The sequence below is a fragment of the Saccostrea cucullata genome, unplaced genomic scaffold (assembly GCF_032062105.1).
Source record: "Saccostrea cucullata isolate Sc308-1 unplaced genomic scaffold, CSIRO_AGI_Scuc_v1 ctg10298, whole genome shotgun sequence".
In the NCBI taxonomy this organism is placed as follows: Eukaryota; Metazoa; Mollusca; class Bivalvia; order Ostreida; family Ostreidae; genus Saccostrea; species Saccostrea cuccullata.
In genome coordinates, this window is record NW_026922991.1 from 1,723 (window position 1) to 20,706 (window position 18,984).

At 33.2% G+C, this 18,984-nt stretch overlaps 1 protein-coding gene across 3 annotated transcripts; it reads left to right on the top strand.

Annotated features, from left to right (window-relative positions):
- Positions 1-700: 700 nt before the first annotated feature.
- LOC134262896 (myosin heavy chain, non-muscle-like) lies at positions 701-17,693 on the top strand. 3 transcript variants are annotated; one of them, XM_062745217.1, is made up of 15 exons: positions 701-737; positions 992-1,071; positions 1,545-1,628; positions 1,768-1,845; positions 5,280-5,363; positions 5,503-5,580; positions 9,012-9,095; positions 9,235-9,312; positions 12,764-12,847; positions 12,987-13,064; positions 16,500-16,583; positions 16,722-16,799; positions 16,996-17,088; positions 17,279-17,386; positions 17,554-17,693. In XM_062745217.1, the coding sequence occupies exons 2-15, from the start codon at positions 997-999 to the stop codon at positions 17,650-17,652; spliced, it is 1,185 nt and encodes a 394-aa protein (XP_062601201.1). In that variant the 5' UTR covers positions 701-737; positions 992-996; the 3' UTR covers positions 17,653-17,693. The 3 variants fall into 3 exon arrangements, with proteins under 3 accessions (XP_062601201.1, XP_062601202.1, XP_062601203.1); XM_062745218.1 differs by lacking the exons at positions 16,500-16,583; positions 16,722-16,799; positions 16,996-17,088; positions 17,279-17,386; positions 17,554-17,693 and adding exons at positions 13,261-13,353; positions 13,541-13,648; positions 13,816-13,955; XM_062745219.1 differs by lacking the exons at positions 701-737; positions 992-1,071; positions 1,545-1,628; positions 1,768-1,845 and adding exons at positions 4,440-4,476; positions 4,727-4,806.
- Positions 17,694-18,984: the final 1,291 nt, after the last annotated feature.

The following is an 18,984-nucleotide window of genomic DNA, read 5'->3' on the forward strand; positions in this document are numbered from 1 at the left end:
TAGTATAATAGCTGTAAAAAAAAAAAAAGCAAACTATGAAATAAAACGAATATCGCTTTCAAAATGATCGAACTCGCAAGTCGCGACCCCCCCTTTTTTTTTCTTTTCCTACTTTTTTTTCTTGCTGCAAGAAAGCGAAAGCAGGCTTTAAGGAGGCAGACATTGTTTGTGACACAAAGTTGTATAGAGAGGAAAATAGTTTAAGAAGACGGGATTGGTGTATAATAAATATGTTGATATTTTGATAACCGCTTGGTTGAGGCGTTGAACACTTTGAATGAGTTGAAATAAATAAAATAAATATATTGAATGCGATTAGAACATACATAAAATGTAGAGCGAGCTTCTTTGGCACATTGCAAAGCCAGGAGTGGATCATAAGTGGTATATCTGGAAGGAAGTTCAAAGAAAAGGGGAGAGGGGGCGGGTTCAGATCTGCCTTATAAATATGGAAATTATTTTGCTATAGTATATGTTTCAAAGGGACCAAGTTCCTATTATGCTATAGATATAGGTAAGTTAGCGGTATTGCAGTGTACATACGTGTAGCATCATTCATGCAAACATTGGAGGACATATCGCACGGTATCTGCAGTCATTTCAAGGTTCGGCATGGAACGTTATGATCTCAAAGAGACACAAAACGTCACAATATGGATGACGTCATAAAAGTGAGATGTCATACTTTCTCAGTTGTCAAGGAACACTGTAGTGAAGGAAAAGGCAGCAAACATTTGGTAAGAATTTCCATAGCTTTTATTCTAAGAAATTTGTCCTTATTCTGCAAAATGAAGTAGAGAACCTGTTTCGTATCTTCCAAATGATAGAAATCGACATGTTCCGCATATTCCATTTATTAATTTTGACTTGACAATAAATAATTAAAAGGATTAAGAAAAGTGGAAGGGCGGTTGAAATGAAATTGCAAAATAAACTTTTTTTTCTTTTTTTTTTTGCAATGTGAGATTTTATTTTTTTTTTCTTATTTTAGAAAACATGGAGGATAAGTTACAAATACTGAAGTTCGACAAGCCGTGGTATGTTATGGTGGAAGACCATGAAATGTGTCAGGTAATTTCAAATTAAATACTACATGCACGTGTCTCATGCATTCTAACACAAGAACAGTGTTTACAAACTTGGAGACTTTTTTGTCGTTTAATGACGAGTGAGTGAAATAGATCACAAATGCCCAATTCAACGGTCAGTTATATTAGATTAAATCAAATATAAGCGCTCGAATAACTTAGTAGACCTTATTAATTTTCACTTGATGGGTTGTAGTTAATATTAAGCTGTCCTAAGTTTTCACAAGTATCGTGCAGAATATTCGAAAAGTATAGAGTGGTCTTTTGACCATCACCTAACTGTTTGACGCGATGCTGCATGTCCGAAATAAATTGACAGTTTTCACTGTATGTTTACAGCTGTGTGTTTAAGAACAAAGCTTTTTTGTGAAGCAGATAGGTTCTACAGAGTACCAGTTTAGAATTGTAAATTCAATCAATTGATTAACATCAATTGTCGCATTTTCTTCATTCTAGAGCATTTTTGACGATCTTCTTGAAAAAGTGGATAGAGAGATTGCTATCAAAAACAAACTGGACGCTCTAATGGCAAGAGCGCAGGTATTCATATGTTACATGCCTTTGTATATTTATAAATTGCATTTTGATTGGAAATATGTCGATTTGGCAATTTTGACTTTTCGATTCTGAACTTAAAAAAAATTTATGTGTTTTAAAAAAATACTTACATTAATTTTAGGAAAGGCAAAGGAGGTATGAAATTCTCAAGTTTGATAGACCGTGGTGCGAAATGGTGGAGGAACCAGAAATATGCGAGGTAAGCACGGAAAATGAACGTTTTCATCAATGTGCATTTTTTAAGTTTTAATGCTCTACCAGAAATCTTTAAGCATGCGCTCATTTGTATAAATACACCCCTTATATAGAATGTCAAACACTTTTAAATCGAAATAAATGTATCCAATAAGTACATCAGTGTCGGACAACAATCAATTTACTTGACTTTATTCTAGGATATACTCGATGACTTGACCACGGGAGTGGAGACAGAGGATGACACACGACATTTTAAACACGTGATGGCTACCGTTCTTGATGAGTTAAAGGTAGGTTGTCATCTGAAAATTTGCTTTAAAAACATTATCTTTTTTTTAATGGAAGCTACAAAAATCTGCAGAACTGAGAATAATGTAGTTTGTGTTCAATTAAGTGACACGAAGGCAACGAAATGCAAAGATTTCATTTTAAATAAGTTATCTTTTTTTCCTCAAAAAATTAATTCCTTCTTTTTAGTCGAAAATACCCGTTCTTCAAGAACAAGAGACGACCTCGTTAAAGAAAGATGCTTCAATGAAAGACACAAACGCTGATATAAAGAAGACAGATAATACTTCTAGTGTCGTAAGTCTCTCACAATTTTACCCCCCCCCCCCCCCCCCCCGCCAATAATGTAAAGCAAATATTTAGAGATTTTATTTCTTAAACTATAACATTCGAATTAATCTGACTAATTGATTTTATTTATTTCTTTGTTTTATTTTCTAACTTTTTTTCCCTATTTACTTGCAGGTCACTCGTAGAACATTTTTCCAGAACATGAAGAAAAGGCTCCGCAAGATGTTCTTCAGTTGTTGTATGAAGCAAGGAGAAGACTGTGATACTTGTTAAATATCTGTTCCTGTCTTTCGAATTTGAACGTTTTGTAATTTTTTTAAGCATTTGATATCGTCCCTAAATATACACATTACCTACAAACCAAGTATTCAGTGTTGTGTTATTTTTTTAACAGTCTGAAAATTTCTTTTCCCAGTGGATATTGTGCCATATAAGCGGTTATCCATGAAGAATCTTTTTTTCCTGCAAAATCTGGTATTTAGAGCGCCGGCAGAGTGAATAGGACGAGCAAAAATAATACATATATAAACTGTGAATGATGTCATCACCAGAATGTTTTTGTGGGTGTGCACAATTTTCTAATATTGTTAAAAGATTGGACACTCTAAAATGCACCTAAAAACTGATTTAAATAATAATATAGAGTGAAATATTTAAGACAATCGAAGATTTGTAGAATTGCATTAGCGTTTTGTAATTCGTAGGTAACACGGTGGAACACCGACTTTGATAGTTATCGCAAAAGTTGTACAGTAACTGGGTCTCAACATAAATAATGTCAGTCCTACATATTTAGTTTTTGTTGACGTATACAAAGACCAATATATTGTCATTATTTTGATATTTAATTTTATTTTGTCATTTTCCATACACCAGTCAATGAATTAATCGAATAATTCTCAGAATATCAATATTACCCTTTTCTCCTAACGCTGTACGTACGTAGAATATTTTTGTACATGACAAACCGCATCTCGGATCAAGACGAATTTTCAGGATATTGTAGTCAAAATGCTAAGGAAACTTTCTGAAAAGTTTGATTGTGATTGGTCCATGTACCTAGGAATTATAGATTTTATCGGCAAGAACTTCAAATTCGTCAGAGGTCAAAATTTCTCCATGAAGAAGAGAGAAACAAAATAAACTTTTTTATCTGGATTTTCTTCACATTTAATGATGGCATTTGATTCCCCCGATATTATTTGATATTTTATTGTCATGTATTCATTTCTCATAATGTATGTGGAATTGATTTTAATTTTATTTCAAATAGTTTATCATGAAAAAATCATCGATTTTCCTTCGATATCTAGTATAATAGCTGTAAAAAAAAAAAAAAAGCAAACTATGAAATAAAACGAATATCGCTTTCAAAATGATCGAACTCGCAAGTCGCGACCCCCCCCCCCTTTTTTTTTCTTTTCCTACTTTTTTTTCTTGCTGCAAGAAAGCGAAAGCAGGCTTTAAGGAGGCAGACATTGTTTGTGACACAAAGTTGTATAGAGAGGAAAATAGTTTAAGAAGACGGGATTGGTGTATAATAAATATGTTGATATTTTGATAACCGCTTGGTTGAGGCGTTGAACACTTTGAATGAGTTGAAATAAATAAAATAAATATATTGAATGCGATTAGAACATACATAAAATGTAGAGCGAGCTTCTTTGGCACATTGCAAAGCCAGGAGTGGATCATAAGTGGTATATCTGGAAGGAAGTTCAAAGAAAAGGGGAGAGGGGGCGGGTTCAGATCTGCCTTATAAATATGGAAATTATTTTGCTATAGTATATGTTTCAAAGGGACCAAGTTCCTATTATGCTATAGATATAGGTAAGTTAGCGGTATTGCAGTGTACATACGTGTAGCATCATTCATGCAAACATTGGAGGACATATCGCACGGTATCTGCAGTCATTTCAAGGTTCGGCATGGAACGTTATGATCTCAAAGAGACACAAAACGTCACAATATGGATGACGTCATAAAAGTGAGATGTCATACTTTCTCAGTTGTCAAGGAACACTGTAGTGAAGGAAAAGGCAGCAAACATTTGGTAAGAATTTCCATAGCTTTTATTCTAAGAAATTTGTCCTTATTCTGCAAAATGAAGTAGAGAACCTGTTTCGTATCTTCCAAATGATAGAAATCGACATGTTCCGCATATTCCATTTATTAATTTTGACTTGACAATAAATAATTAAAAGGATTAAGAAAAGTGGAAGGGCGGTTGAAATGAAATTGCAAAATAAACTTTTTTTTCTTTTTTTTGCAATGTGAGATTTTATTTTTTTTTCTTATTTTAGAAAACATGGAGGATAAGTTACAAATACTGAAGTTCGACAAGCCGTGGTATGTTATGGTGGAAGACCATGAAATGTGTCAGGTAATTTCAAATTAAATACTACATGCACGTGTCTCATGCATTCTAACACAAGAACAGTGTTTACAAACTTGGAGACTTTTTTGTCGTTTAATGACGAGTGAGTGAAATAGATCACAAATGCCCAATTCAACGGTCAGTTATATTAGATTAAATCAAATATAAGCGCTCGAATAACTTAGTAGACCTTATTAATTTTCACTTGATGGGTTGTAGTTAATATTAAGCTGTCCTAAGTTTTCACAAGTATCGTGCAGAATATTCGAAAAGTATAGAGTGGTCTTTTGACCATCACCTAACTGTTTGACGCGATGCTGCATGTCCGAAATAAATTGACAGTTTTCACTGTATGTTTACAGCTGTGTGTTTAAGAACAAAGCTTTTTTGTGAAGCAGATAGGTTCTACAGAGTACCAGTTTAGAATTGTAAATTCAATCAATTGATTAACATCAATTGTCGCATTTTCTTCATTCTAGAGCATTTTTGACGATCTTCTTGAAAAAGTGGATAGAGAGATTGCTATCAAAAACAAACTGGACGCTCTAATGGCAAGAGCGCAGGTATTCATATGTTACATGCCTTTGTATATTTATAAATTGCATTTTGATTGGAAATATGTCGATTTGGCAATTTTGACTTTTCGATTCTGAACTTAAAAAAAATTTATGTGTTTTAAAAAAATACTTACATTAATTTTAGGAAAGGCAAAGGAGGTATGAAATTCTCAAGTTTGATAGACCGTGGTGCGAAATGGTGGAGGAACCAGAAATATGCGAGGTAAGCACGGAAAATGAACGTTTTCATCAATGTGCATTTTTTAAGTTTTAATGCTCTACCAGAAATCTTTAAGCATGCGCTCATTTGTATAAATACACCCCTTATATAGAATGTCAAACACTTTTAAATCGAAATAAATGTATCCAATAAGTACATCAGTGTCGGACAACAATCAATTTACTTGACTTTATTCTAGGATATACTCGATGACTTGACCACGGGAGTGGAGACAGAGGATGACACACGACATTTTAAACACGTGATGGCTACCGTTCTTGATGAGTTAAAGGTAGGTTGTCATCTGAAAATTTGCTTTAAAAACATTATCTTTTTTTTAATGGAAGCTACAAAAATCTGCAGAACTGAGAATAATGTAGTTTGTGTTCAATTAAGTGACACGAAGGCAACGAAATGCAAAGATTTCATTTTAAATAAGTTATCTTTTTTTCCTCAAAAAATTAATTCCTTCTTTTTAGTCGAAAATACCCGTTCTTCAAGAACAAGAGACGACCTCGTTAAAGAAAGATGCTTCAATGAAAGACACAAACGCTGATATAAAGAAGACAGATAATACTTCTAGTGTCGTAAGTCTCTCACAATTTTACCCCCCCCCCCCCGCCAATAATGTAAAGCAAATATTTAGAGATTTTATTTCTTAAACTATAACATTCGAATTAATCTGACTAATTGATTTTATTTATTTCTTTGTTTTATTTTCTAACTTTTTTTCCCTATTTACTTGCAGGTCACTCGTAGAACATTTTTCCAGAACATGAAGAAAAGGCTCCGCAAGATGTTCTTCAGTTGTTGTATGAAGCAAGGAGAAGACTGTGATACTTGTTAAATATCTGTTCCTGTCTTTCGAATTTGAACGTTTTGTAATTTTTTTAAGCATTTGATATCGTCCCTAAATATACACATTACCTACAAACCAAGTATTCAGTGTTGTGTTATTTTTTTAACAGTCTGAAAATTTCTTTTCCCAGTGGATATTGTGCCATATAAGCGGTTATCCATGAAGAATCTTTTTTTCCTGCAAAATCTGGTATTTAGAGCGCCGGCAGAGTGAATAGGACGAGCAAAAATAATACATATATAAACTGTGAATGATGTCATCACCAGAATGTTTTTGTGGGTGTGCACAATTTTCTAATATTGTTAAAAGATTGGACACTCTAAAATGCACCTAAAAACTGATTTAAATAATAATATAGAGTGAAATATTTAAGACAATCGAAGATTTGTAGAATTGCATTAGCGTTTTGTAATTCGTAGGTAACACGGTGGAACACCGACTTTGATAGTTATCGCAAAAGTTGTACAGTAACTGGGTCTCAACATAAATAATGTCAGTCCTACATATTTAGTTTTTGTTGACGTATACAAAGACCAATATATTGTCATTATTTTGATATTTAATTTTATTTTGTCATTTTCCATACACCAGTCAATGAATTAATCGAATAATTCTCAGAATATCAATATTACCCTTTTCTCCTAACGCTGTACGTACGTAGAATATTTTTGTACATGACAAACCGCATCTCGGATCAAGACGAATTTTCAGGATATTGTAGTCAAAATGCTAAGGAAACTTTCTGAAAAGTTTGATTGTGATTGGTCCATGTACCTAGGAATTATAGATTTTATCGGCAAGAACTTCAAATTCGTCAGAGGTCAAAATTTCTCCATGAAGAAGAGAGAAACAAAATAAACTTTTTTATCTGGATTTTCTTCACATTTAATGATGGCATTTGATTCCCCCGATATTATTTGATATTTTATTGTCATGTATTCATTTCTCATAATGTATGTGGAATTGATTTTAATTTTATTTCAAATAGTTTATCATGAAAAAATCATCGATTTTCCTTCGATATCTAGTATAATAGCTGTAAAAAAAAAAAAAAAAGCAAACTATGAAATAAAACGAATATCGCTTTCAAAATGATCGAACTCGCAAGTCGCGACCCCCCCCCCTTTTTTTTTTCTTTTCCTACTTTTTTTTCTTGCTGCAAGAAAGCGAAAGCAGGCTTTAAGGAGGCAGACATTGTTTGTGACACAAAGTTGTATAGAGAGGAAAATAGTTTAAGAAGACGGGATTGGTGTATAATAAATATGTTGATATTTTGATAACCGCTTGGTTGAGGCGTTGAACACTTTGAATGAGTTGAAATAAATAAAATAAATATATTGAATGCGATTAGAACATACATAAAATGTAGAGCGAGCTTCTTTGGCACATTGCAAAGCCAGGAGTGGATCATAAGTGGTATATCTGGAAGGAAGTTCAAAGAAAAGGGGAGAGGGGGCGGGTTCAGATCTGCCTTATAAATATGGAAATTATTTTGCTATAGTATATGTTTCAAAGGGACCAAGTTCCTATTATGCTATAGATATAGGTAAGTTAGCGGTATTGCAGTGTACATACGTGTAGCATCATTCATGCAAACATTGGAGGACATATCGCACGGTATCTGCAGTCATTTCAAGGTTCGGCATGGAACGTTATGATCTCAAAGAGACACAAAACGTCACAATATGGATGACGTCATAAAAGTGAGATGTCATACTTTCTCAGTTGTCAAGGAACACTGTAGTGAAGGAAAAGGCAGCAAACATTTGGTAAGAATTTCCATAGCTTTTATTCTAAGAAATTTGTCCTTATTCTGCAAAATGAAGTAGAGAACCTGTTTCGTATCTTCCAAATGATAGAAATCGACATGTTCCGCATATTCCATTTATTAATTTTGACTTGACAATAAATAATTAAAAGGATTAAGAAAAGTGGAAGGGCGGTTGAAATGAAATTGCAAAATATACTTTTTTTTCTTTTTTTTTTTGCAATGTGAGATTTTTTTTTTCCTTCTTATTTTAGAAAACATGGAGGATAAGTTACAAATACTGAAGTTCGACAAGCCGTGGTATGTTATGGTGGAAGACCATGAAATGTGTCAGGTAATTTCAAATTAAATACTACATGCACGTGTCTCATGCATTCTAACACAAGAACAGTGTTTACAAACTTGGAGACTTTTTTGTCGTTTAATGACGAGTGAGTGAAATAGATCACAAATGCCCAATTCAACGGTCAGTTATATTAGATTAAATCAAATATAAGCGCTCGAATAACTTAGTAGACCTTATTAATTTTCACTTGATGGGTTGTAGTTAATATTTAGCTGTCCTAAGTTTTCACAAGTATCGTGCAGAATATTCGAAAAGTATAGAGTGGTCTTTTGACCATCACCTAACTGTTTGACGCGATGCTGCATGTCCGAAATAAATTGACAGTTTTCACTGTATGTTTACAGCTGTGTGTTTAAGAACAAAGCTTTTTTGTGAAGCAGATAGGTTCTACAGAGTACCAGTTTAGAATTGTAAATTCAATCAATTGATTAACATCAATTGTCGCATTTTCTTCATTCTAGAGCATTTTTGACGATCTTCTTGAAAAAGTGGATAGAGAGATTGCTATCAAAAACAAACTGGACGCTCTAATGGCAAGAGCGCAGGTATTCATATGTTACATGCCTTTGTATATTTATAAATTGCATTTTGATTGGAAATATGTCGATTTGGCAATTTTGACTTTTCGATTCTGAACTTAAAAAAAATTTATGTGTTTTAAAAAAATACTTACATTAATTTTAGGAAAGGCAAAGGAGGTATGAAATTCTCAAGTTTGATAGACCGTGGTGCGAAATGGTGGAGGAACCAGAAATATGCGAGGTAAGCACGGAAAATGAACGTTTTCATCAATGTGCATTTTTTAAGTTTTAATGCTCTACCAGAAATCTTTAAGCATGCGCTCATTTGTATAAATACACCCCTTATATAGAATGTCAAACACTTTTAAATCGAAATAAATGTATCCAATAAGTACATCAGTGTCGGACAACAATCAATTTACTTGACTTTATTCTAGGATATACTCGATGACTTGACCACGGGAGTGGAGACAGAGGATGACACACGACATTTTAAACACGTGATGGCTACCGTTCTTGATGAGTTAAAGGTAGGTTGTCATCTGAAAATTTGCTTTAAAAACATTATCTTTTTTTTAATGGAAGCTACAAAAATCTGCAGAACTGAGAATAATGTAGTTTGTGTTCAATTAAGTGACACGAAGGCAACGAAATGCAAAGATTTCATTTTAAATAAGTTATCTTTTTTTCCTCAAAAAATTAATTCCTTCTTTTTAGTCGAAAATACCCGTTCTTCAAGAACAAGAGACGACCTCGTTAAAGAAAGATGCTTCAATGAAAGACACAAACGCTGATATAAAGAAGACAGATAATACTTCTAGTGTCGTAAGTCTCTCACAATTTTACCCCCCCCCCCCCCCCCCCCCCCCCCCCCCCCGCCAATAATGTAAAGCAAATATTTAGAGATTTTATTTCTTAAACTATAACATTCGAATTAATCTGACTAATTGATTTTATTTATTTCTTTGTTTTATTTTCTAACTTTTTTTCCCTATTTACTTGCAGGTCACTCGTAGAACATTTTTCCAGAACATGAAGAAAAGGCTCCGCAAGATGTTCTTCAGTTGTTGTATGAAGCAAGGAGAAGACTGTGATACTTGTTAAATATCTGTTCCTGTCTTTCGAATTTGAACGTTTTGTAATTTTTTTAAGCATTTGATATCGTCCCTAAATATACACATTACCTACAAACCAAGAATTCAGTGTTGTGTTATTTTTTTAACAGTCTGAAAATTTCTTTTCCCAGTGGATATTGTGCCATATAAGCGGTTATCCATGAAGAATCTTTTTTTCCTGCAAAATCTGGTATTTAGAGCGCCGGCAGAGTGAATAGGACGAGCAAAAATAATACATATATAAACTGTGAATGATGTCATCACCAGAATGTTTTTGTGGGTGTGCACAATTTTCTAATATTGTTAAAAGATTGGACACTCTAAAATGCACCTAAAAACTGATTTAAATAATAATATAGAGTGAAATATTTAAGACAATCGAAGATTTGTAGAATTGCATTAGCGTTTTGTAATTCGTAGGTAACACGGTGGAACACCGACTTTGATAGTTATCGCAAAAGTTGTACAGTAACTGGGTCTCAACATAAATAATGTCAGTCCTACATATTTAGTTTTTGTTGACGTATACAAAGACCAATATATTGTCATTATTTTGATATTTAATTTTATTTTGTCATTTTCCATACACCAGTCAATGAATTAATCGAATAATTCTCAGAATATCAATATTACCCTTTTCTCCTAACGCTGTACGTACGTAGAATATTTTTGTACATGACAAACCGCATCTCGGATCAAGACGAATTTTCAGGATATTGTAGTCAAAATGCTAAGGAAACTTTCTGAAAAGTTTGATTGTGATTGGTCCATGTACCTAGGAATTATAGATTTTATCGGCAAGAACTTCAAATTCGTCAGAGGTCAAAATTTCTCCATGAAGAAGAGAGAAACAAAATAAACTTTTTTATCTGGATTTTCTTCACATTTAATGATGGCATTTGATTCCCCCGATATTATTTGATATTTTATTGTCATGTATTCATTTCTCATAATGTATGTGGAATTGATTTTAATTTTATTTCAAATAGTTTATCATGAAAAAATCATCGATTTTCCTTCGATATCTAGTATAATAGCTGTAAAAAAAAAAAAAAAAAGCAAACTATGAAATAAAACGAATATCGCTTTCAAAATGATCGAACTCGCAAGTCGCGACCCCCCCCCCCCTTTTTTTTTCTTTTCCTACTTTTTTTTCTTGCTGCAAGAAAGCGAAAGCAGGCTTTAAGGAGGCAGACATTGTTTGTGACACAAAGTTGTATAGAGAGGAAAATAGTTTAAGAAGACGGGATTGGTGTATAATAAATATGTTGATATTTTGATAACCGCTTGGTTGAGGCGTTGAACACTTTGAATGAGTTGAAATAAATAAAATAAATATATTGAATGCGATTAGAACATACATAAAATGTAGAGCGAGCTTCTTTGGCACATTGCAAAGCCAGGAGTGGATCATAAGTGGTATATCTGGAAGGAAGTTCAAAGAAAAGGGGAGAGGGGGCGGGTTCAGATCTGCCTTATAAATATGGAAATTATTTTGCTATAGTATATGTTTCAAAGGGACCAAGTTCCTATTATGCTATAGATATAGGTAAGTTAGCGGTATTGCAGTGTACATACGTGTAGCATCATTCATGCAAACATTGGAGGACATATCGCACGGTATCTGCAGTCATTTCAAGGTTCGGCATGGAACGTTATGATCTCAAAGAGACACAAAACGTCACAATATGGATGACGTCATAAAAGTGAGATGTCATACTTTCTCAGTTGTCAAGGAACACTGTAGTGAAGGAAAAGGCAGCAAACATTTGGTAAGAATTTCCATAGCTTTTATTCTAAGAAATTTGTCCTTATTCTGCAAAATGAAGTAGAGAACCTGTTTCGTATCTTCCAAATGATAGAAATCGACATGTTCCGCATATTCCATTTATTAATTTTGACTTGACAATAAATAATTAAAAGGATTAAGAAAAGTGGAAGGGCGGTTGAAATGAAATTGCAAAATAAACTTTTTTTTCTTTTTTTTTTGCAATGTGAGATTTTTTTTTTCCTTCTTATTTTAGAAAACATGGAGGATAAGTTACAAATACTGAAGTTCGACAAGCCGTGGTATGTTATGGTGGAAGACCATGAAATGTGTCAGGTAATTTCAAATTAAATACTACATGCACGTGTCTCATGCATTCTAACACAAGAACAGTGTTTACAAACTTGGAGACTTTTTTGTCGTTTAATGACGAGTGAGTGAAATAGATCACAAATGCCCAATTCAACGGTCAGTTATATTAGATTAAATCAAATATAAGCGCTCGAATAACTTAGTAGACCTTATTAATTTTCACTTGATGGGTTGTAGTTAATATTAAGCTGTCCTAAGTTTTCACAAGTATCGTGCAGAATATTCGAAAAGTATAGAGTGGTCTTTTGACCATCACCTAACTGTTTGACGCGATGCTGCATGTCCGAAATAAATTGACAGTTTTCACTGTATGTTTACAGCTGTGTGTTTAAGAACAAAGCTTTTTTGTGAAGCAGATAGGTTCTACAGAGTACCAGTTTAGAATTGTAAATTCAATCAATTGATTAACATCAATTGTCGCATTTTCTTCATTCTAGAGCATTTTTGACGATCTTCTTGAAAAAGTGGATAGAGAGATTGCTATCAAAAACAAACTGGACGCTCTAATGGCAAGAGCGCAGGTATTCATATGTTACATGCCTTTGTATATTTATAAATTGCATTTTGATTGGAAATATGTCGATTTGGCAATTTTGACTTTTCGATTCTGAACTTAAAAAAAATTTATGTGTTTTAAAAAAATACTTACATTAATTTTAGGAAAGGCAAAGGAGGTATGAAATTCTCAAGTTTGATAGACCGTGGTGCGAAATGGTGGAGGAACCAGAAATATGCGAGGTAAGCACGGAAAATGAACGTTTTCATCAATGTGCATTTTTTAAGTTTTAATGCTCTACCAGAAATCTTTAAGCATGCGCTCATTTGTATAAATACACCCCTTATATAGAATGTCAAACACTTTTAAATCGAAATAAATGTATCCAATAAGTACATCAGTGTCGGACAACAATCAATTTACTTGACTTTATTCTAGGATATACTCGATGACTTGACCACGGGAGTGGAGACAGAGGATGACACACGACATTTTAAACACGTGATGGCTACCGTTCTTGATGAGTTAAAGGTAGGTTGTCATCTGAAAATTTGCTTTAAAAACATTATCTTTTTTTTAATGGAAGCTACAAAAATCTGCAGAACTGAGAATAATGTAGTTTGTGTTCAATTAAGTGACACGAAGGCAACGAAATGCAAAGATTTCATTTTAAATAAGTTATCTTTTTTTCCTCAAAAAATTAATTCCTTCTTTTTAGTCGAAAATACCCGTTCTTCAAGAACAAGAGACGACCTCGTTAAAGAAAGATGCTTCAATGAAAGACACAAACGCTGATATAAAGAAGACAGATAATACTTCTAGTGTCGTAAGTCTCTCACAATTTTACCCCCCCCCCCCCCCCCCCGCCAATAATGTAAAGCAAATATTTAGAGATTTTATTTCTTAAACTATAACATTCGAATTAATCTGACTAATTGATTTTATTTATTTCTTTGTTTTATTTTCTAACTTTTTTTCCCTATTTACTTGCAGGTCACTCGTAGAACATTTTTCCAGAACATGAAGAAAAGGCTCCGCAAGATGTTCTTCAGTTGTTGTATGAAGCAAGGAGAAGACTGTGATACTTGTTAAATATCTGTTCCTGTCTTTCGAATTTGAACGTTTTGTAATTTTTTTAAGCATTTGATATCGTCCCTAAATATACACATTACCTACAAACCAAGTATTCAGTGTTGTGTTATTTTTTTAACAGTCTGAAAATTTCTTTTCCCAGTGGATATTGTGCCATATAAGCGGTTATCCATGAAGAATCTTTTTTTCCTGCAAAATCTGGTATTTAGAGCGCCGGCAGAGTGAATAGGACGAGCAAAAATAATACATATATAAACTGTGAATGATGTCATCACCAGAATGTTTTTGTGGGTGTGCACAATTTTCTAATATTGTTAAAAGATTGGACACTCTAAAATGCACCTAAAAACTGATTTAAATAATAATATAGAGTGAAATATTTAAGACAATCGAAGATTTGTAGAATTGCATTAGCGTTTTGTAATTCGTAGGTAACACGGTGGAACACCGACTTTGATAGTTATCGCAAAAGTTGTACAGTAACTGGGTCTCAACATAAATAATGTCAGTCCTACATATTTAGTTTTTGTTGACGTATACAAAGACCAATATATTGTCATTATTTTGATATTTAATTTTATTTTGTCATTTTCCATACACCAGTCAATGAATTAATCGAATAATTCTCAGAATATCAATATTACCCTTTTCTCCTAACGCTGTACGTACGTAGAATATTTTTGTACATGACAAACCGCATCTCGGATCAAGACGAATTTTCAGGATATTGTAGTCAAAATGCTAAAGAAACTTTCTGAAAAGTTTGATTGTGATTGGTCCATGTACCTAGGAATTATAGATTTTATCGGCAAGAACTTCAAATTCGTCAGAGGTCAAAATTTCTCCATGAAGAAGAGAGAAACAAAATAAACTTTTTTATCTGGATTTTCTTCACATTTAATGATGGCATTTGATTCCCCCGATATTATTTGATATTTTATTGTCATGTATTCATTTCTCATAATGTATGTGGAATTGATTTTAATTTTATTTCAAATAGTTTATCATGAAAAAATCATCGATTTTCCTTCGATATCTAGTATAATAGCTGTAAAAAAAAAAAAAGCAAACTATGAAATAAAACGAATATCGCTTTCAAAATGATCGAACTCGCAAGTCGCGACCCCCCCCCCCTTTTTTTTTTCTTTTCCTACTTTTTTTTCTTGCTGCAAGAAAGCGAAAGCAGGCTTTAAGGAGGCAGACATTGTTTGTGACACAAAGTTGTATAGAGAGGAAAATAGTTTAAGAAGACGGGATTGGTGTATAATAAATATGTTGATATTTTGATAACCGCTTGGTTGAGGCGTTGAACACTTTGAATGAGTTGAAATAAATAAAATAAATATATTGAATGCGATTAGAACATACATAAAATGTAGAGCGAGCTTCTTTGGCACATTGCAAAGCCAGGAGTGGATCATAAGTGGTATATCTGGAAGGAAGTTCAAAGAAAAGGGGAGAGGGGGCGGGTTCAGATCTGCCTTATAAATATGGAAATTATTTTGCTATAGTATATGTTTCAAAGGGACCAAGTTCCTATTATGCTATAGATATAGGTAAGTTAGCGGTATTGCAGTGTACATACGTGTAGCATCATTCATGCAAACATTGGAGGACATATCGCACGGTATCTGCAGTCATTTCAAGGTTCGGCATGGAACGTTATGATCTCAAAGAGACACAAAACGTCACAATATGGATGACGTCATAAAAGTGAGATGTCATACTTTCTCAGTTGTCAAGGAACACTGTAGTGAAGGAAAAGGCAGCAAACATTTGGTAAGAATTTCCATAGCTTTTATTCTAAGAAATTTGTCCTTATTCTGCAAAATGAAGTAGAGAACCTGTTTCGTATCTTCCAAATGATAGAAATCGACATGTTCCGCATATTCCATTTATTAATTTTGACTTGACAATAAATAATTAAAAGGATTAAGAAAAGTGGAAGGGCGGTTGAAATGAAATTGCAAAATAAACATTTTTCTATTTTTTTTTTGCAATGTGAGATTTTTTTTTTCCTTCTTATTTTAGAAAACATGGAGGATAAGTTACAAATACTGAAGTTCGACAAGCCGTGGTATGTTATGGTGGAAGACCATGAAATGTGTCAGGTAATTTCAAATTAAATACTACATGCACGTGTCTCATGCATTCTAACACAAGAACAGTGTTTACAAACTTGGAGACTTTTTTGTCGTTTAATGACGAGTGAGTGAAATAGATCACAAATGCCCAGTTCAACGGTCAGTTATATTAGATTAAATCAAATATAAGCGCTCGAATAACTTAGTAGACGTTTTTTAATTTTCACTTGATGGGTTGTAGTTAATATTAAGCTGTCCTAAGTTTTCACAAGTATCGTGCAGAATATTCGAAAAGTATAGAGTGGTCTTTTGACCATCACCTAACTGTTTGACGCGATGCTGCATGTCCGAAATAAATTGACAGTTTTCACTGTATGTTTACAGCTGTGTGTTTAAGAACAAAGCTTTTTTGTGAAGCAGATAGGTTCTACAGAGTACCAGTTTAGAATTGTAAATTCAATCAATTGATTAACATTAATTGTCGCATTTTCTTCATTCTAGAGCATTTTTGACGATCTTCTTGAAAAAGTGGATAGAGAGATTGCTATCAAAAACAAACTGGACGCTCTAATGGCAAGAGCGCAGGTATTCATATGTTACATGCCTTTGTATATTTATAAATTGCATTTTGATTGGAAATATGTCGATTTGGCAATTTTGTCTTTTCGATTCTGAACTTAAAAAATTTTTATGTGTTTTAAAAAATATTTACATTAATTTTAGGAAAGGCAAAGGAGGTATGAAATTCTCAAGTTTGATAGACCGTGGTGCGAAATGGTGGAGGAACCAGAAATATGCGAGGTAAGCACGGAAAATGAACGTTTTCATCAATGTGCATTTTTTAAGTTTTAATGCTCTACCAGAAATCTTTAAGCATGCGCTCAGTTGTATAAATACACCCCTTATATAGAATGTCAAACACTTTTAAATCGAAATAAATGTATCCAATAAGTACATCAGTGTCGGACAACAATCAATTTACTTGACTTTATTCTAGGATATACTCGATGACTTGACCACGGGAGTGGAGACAGAGGATGACACACGACATTTTAAACACGTGATGGCTACCGTTCTTGATGAGTTAAAGGTAGGTTGTCATCTGAAAATTTGCTTTAAAAACATTGTTATCTTTTTTTTAATGGAAGCTACAAAAATCTGCAGAACTGAGAATAATGTAGTTTGTGTTCAATTAAGTGACAGGAAGGCAACGAAATGCAAAGATTTCATTTTAAATAAGTTATCTTTTTTTCCTCAAAAAATTAATTCCTTCTTTTTAGTCGAAAATACCCGTTCTTCAAGAACAAGAGACGACCTCGTTAAAGAAAGATGCTTCAATGAAAGACACAAACGCTGATATAAAGAAGACAGATAATACTTCTAGTGTCGTAAGTCTCTCACAATTTTACCCCCCCCCCCCCCCCCCCGCCAATAATGTAAAGCAAATATTTAGAGATTTTATTTCTTAAACTATAACATTCGAATTAATCTGACTAATTGATTTTATTTATTTCTTTATTTTATTTTCTAACTTTTTTCCCCTATTTACTTGCAGGTCACTCGTAGAACATTTTTCCAGAACATGAAGAAAAGGCTCCGCAAGATGTTCTTCAGTTGTTGTATGAAGCAAGGAGAAGACTGTGATACTTGTTAAATATCTGTTCCTGTCTTTCGAATTTGAACGTTTTGTAATTTTTTTAAGCATTTGATATCGTCCCTAAATATACACATTACCTACAAACCAAGTATTCAGTGTTGTGTTTTTTTTTTAACAGTCTGAAAATTTCTTTTCCCAGTGGATATTGTGCCATATAAGCGGTTATCCATGAAGAATCTTTTTTTTCCTGCAAAATCTGGTATTTAGAGCGCCGACAGAGTGAATAGGACGAGCAAAAATAATACATATATAAACTGTGAATGATGTCATCATCAGAATGTTTTTGTGGGTGTGCACAATTTTCTAATATTGTTAAAAGATTGGACACTCTAAAATGCACCTAAAAACTGATTTAAATAATAATATAGAGTGAAATATTTAAGACAATCGAAGATTTGTAGAATTGCATTAGCGTTTTGTAATTCGTAGGTAACACGGTGGAACACCGACTTTGATAGTTATCGCAAAAGTTGTACAGTAACTGGGTCTCAATATAAATAATGTCAGTCCTACATATTTAGTTTTTGTTGACGCATACAAAGACCAATATATTGTCATTATTTTGATATTTAATTTTATTTTGTCATTTTCCATACACCAGTCAATGAATTAATCGAATAATTCTCAGAATATCAATATTACCCTTTTCTCCTAACGCTGTACGTACGTAGAATATTTTTGTACATGACAAACCGCATCTCGGATCAAGACGAATTTTCAGGATATTGTAGTCAAAATGCTAAAGAAACTTTCTGAAAAGTTTGATTGTGATTGGTCCATGTACCTAGGAATTATAGATTTTATCGGCAAGAACTTCAAATTCGTCAGAGGTCAAAATTTCTCCATGAAGAAGAGAGAAACAAAATAAACTTTTTTATCTGGATTTTCTTCACATTTAATGATGGCATTTGATTCCCCCGATATTATTTGATATTTTATTGTCATGTATTCATTTCTCATAATGTATGTGGAATTGATTTTAATTTTATTTCAAATAGTTTATCATGAAAAAATCATCGATTTTCCTTCGATATCTAGTATAATAGCTGTAAAAAAAAAAAAGCAAACTATGAAATAAAACGAATATCGCTTTCAAAATGATCGAACTCGCAAGTCGCGACCCCCCCCCTTTTTTTTTGTTTTCCTACTTTTTTTTCTTGCTGCAAGAAAGCGAAAGCAGGCTTTAAGGAGGCAGACATTGTTTGTGACACAAAGTTGTATAGAGAGGAAAATAGTTTAAGAAGACGGGATTGGTGTATAATAAATATGTTGATATTTTGATAACCGCTTGGTTGAGGCGTTGAACACTTTGAATGAGTTGAAATAAAT

Excerpts from the sequence above, each read along its gene's own strand:
- LOC134262896 (XM_062745217.1), top strand. The coding sequence starts at position 997 with ATGGAGGATAAGTTACAAATACTGAAGTTCGACAAGCCGTGGTATGTT. Across the intron at positions 1,629-1,767 it reads CTCTAATGGCAAGAGCGCAG|GAAAGGCAAAGGAGGTATGA; the intron begins GTATTCATATGT and ends CATTAATTTTAG. Across the intron at positions 9,313-12,763 it reads AGGAACCAGAAATATGCGAG|AGCATTTTTGACGATCTTCT; the intron begins GTAAGCACGGAA and ends TCTTCATTCTAG.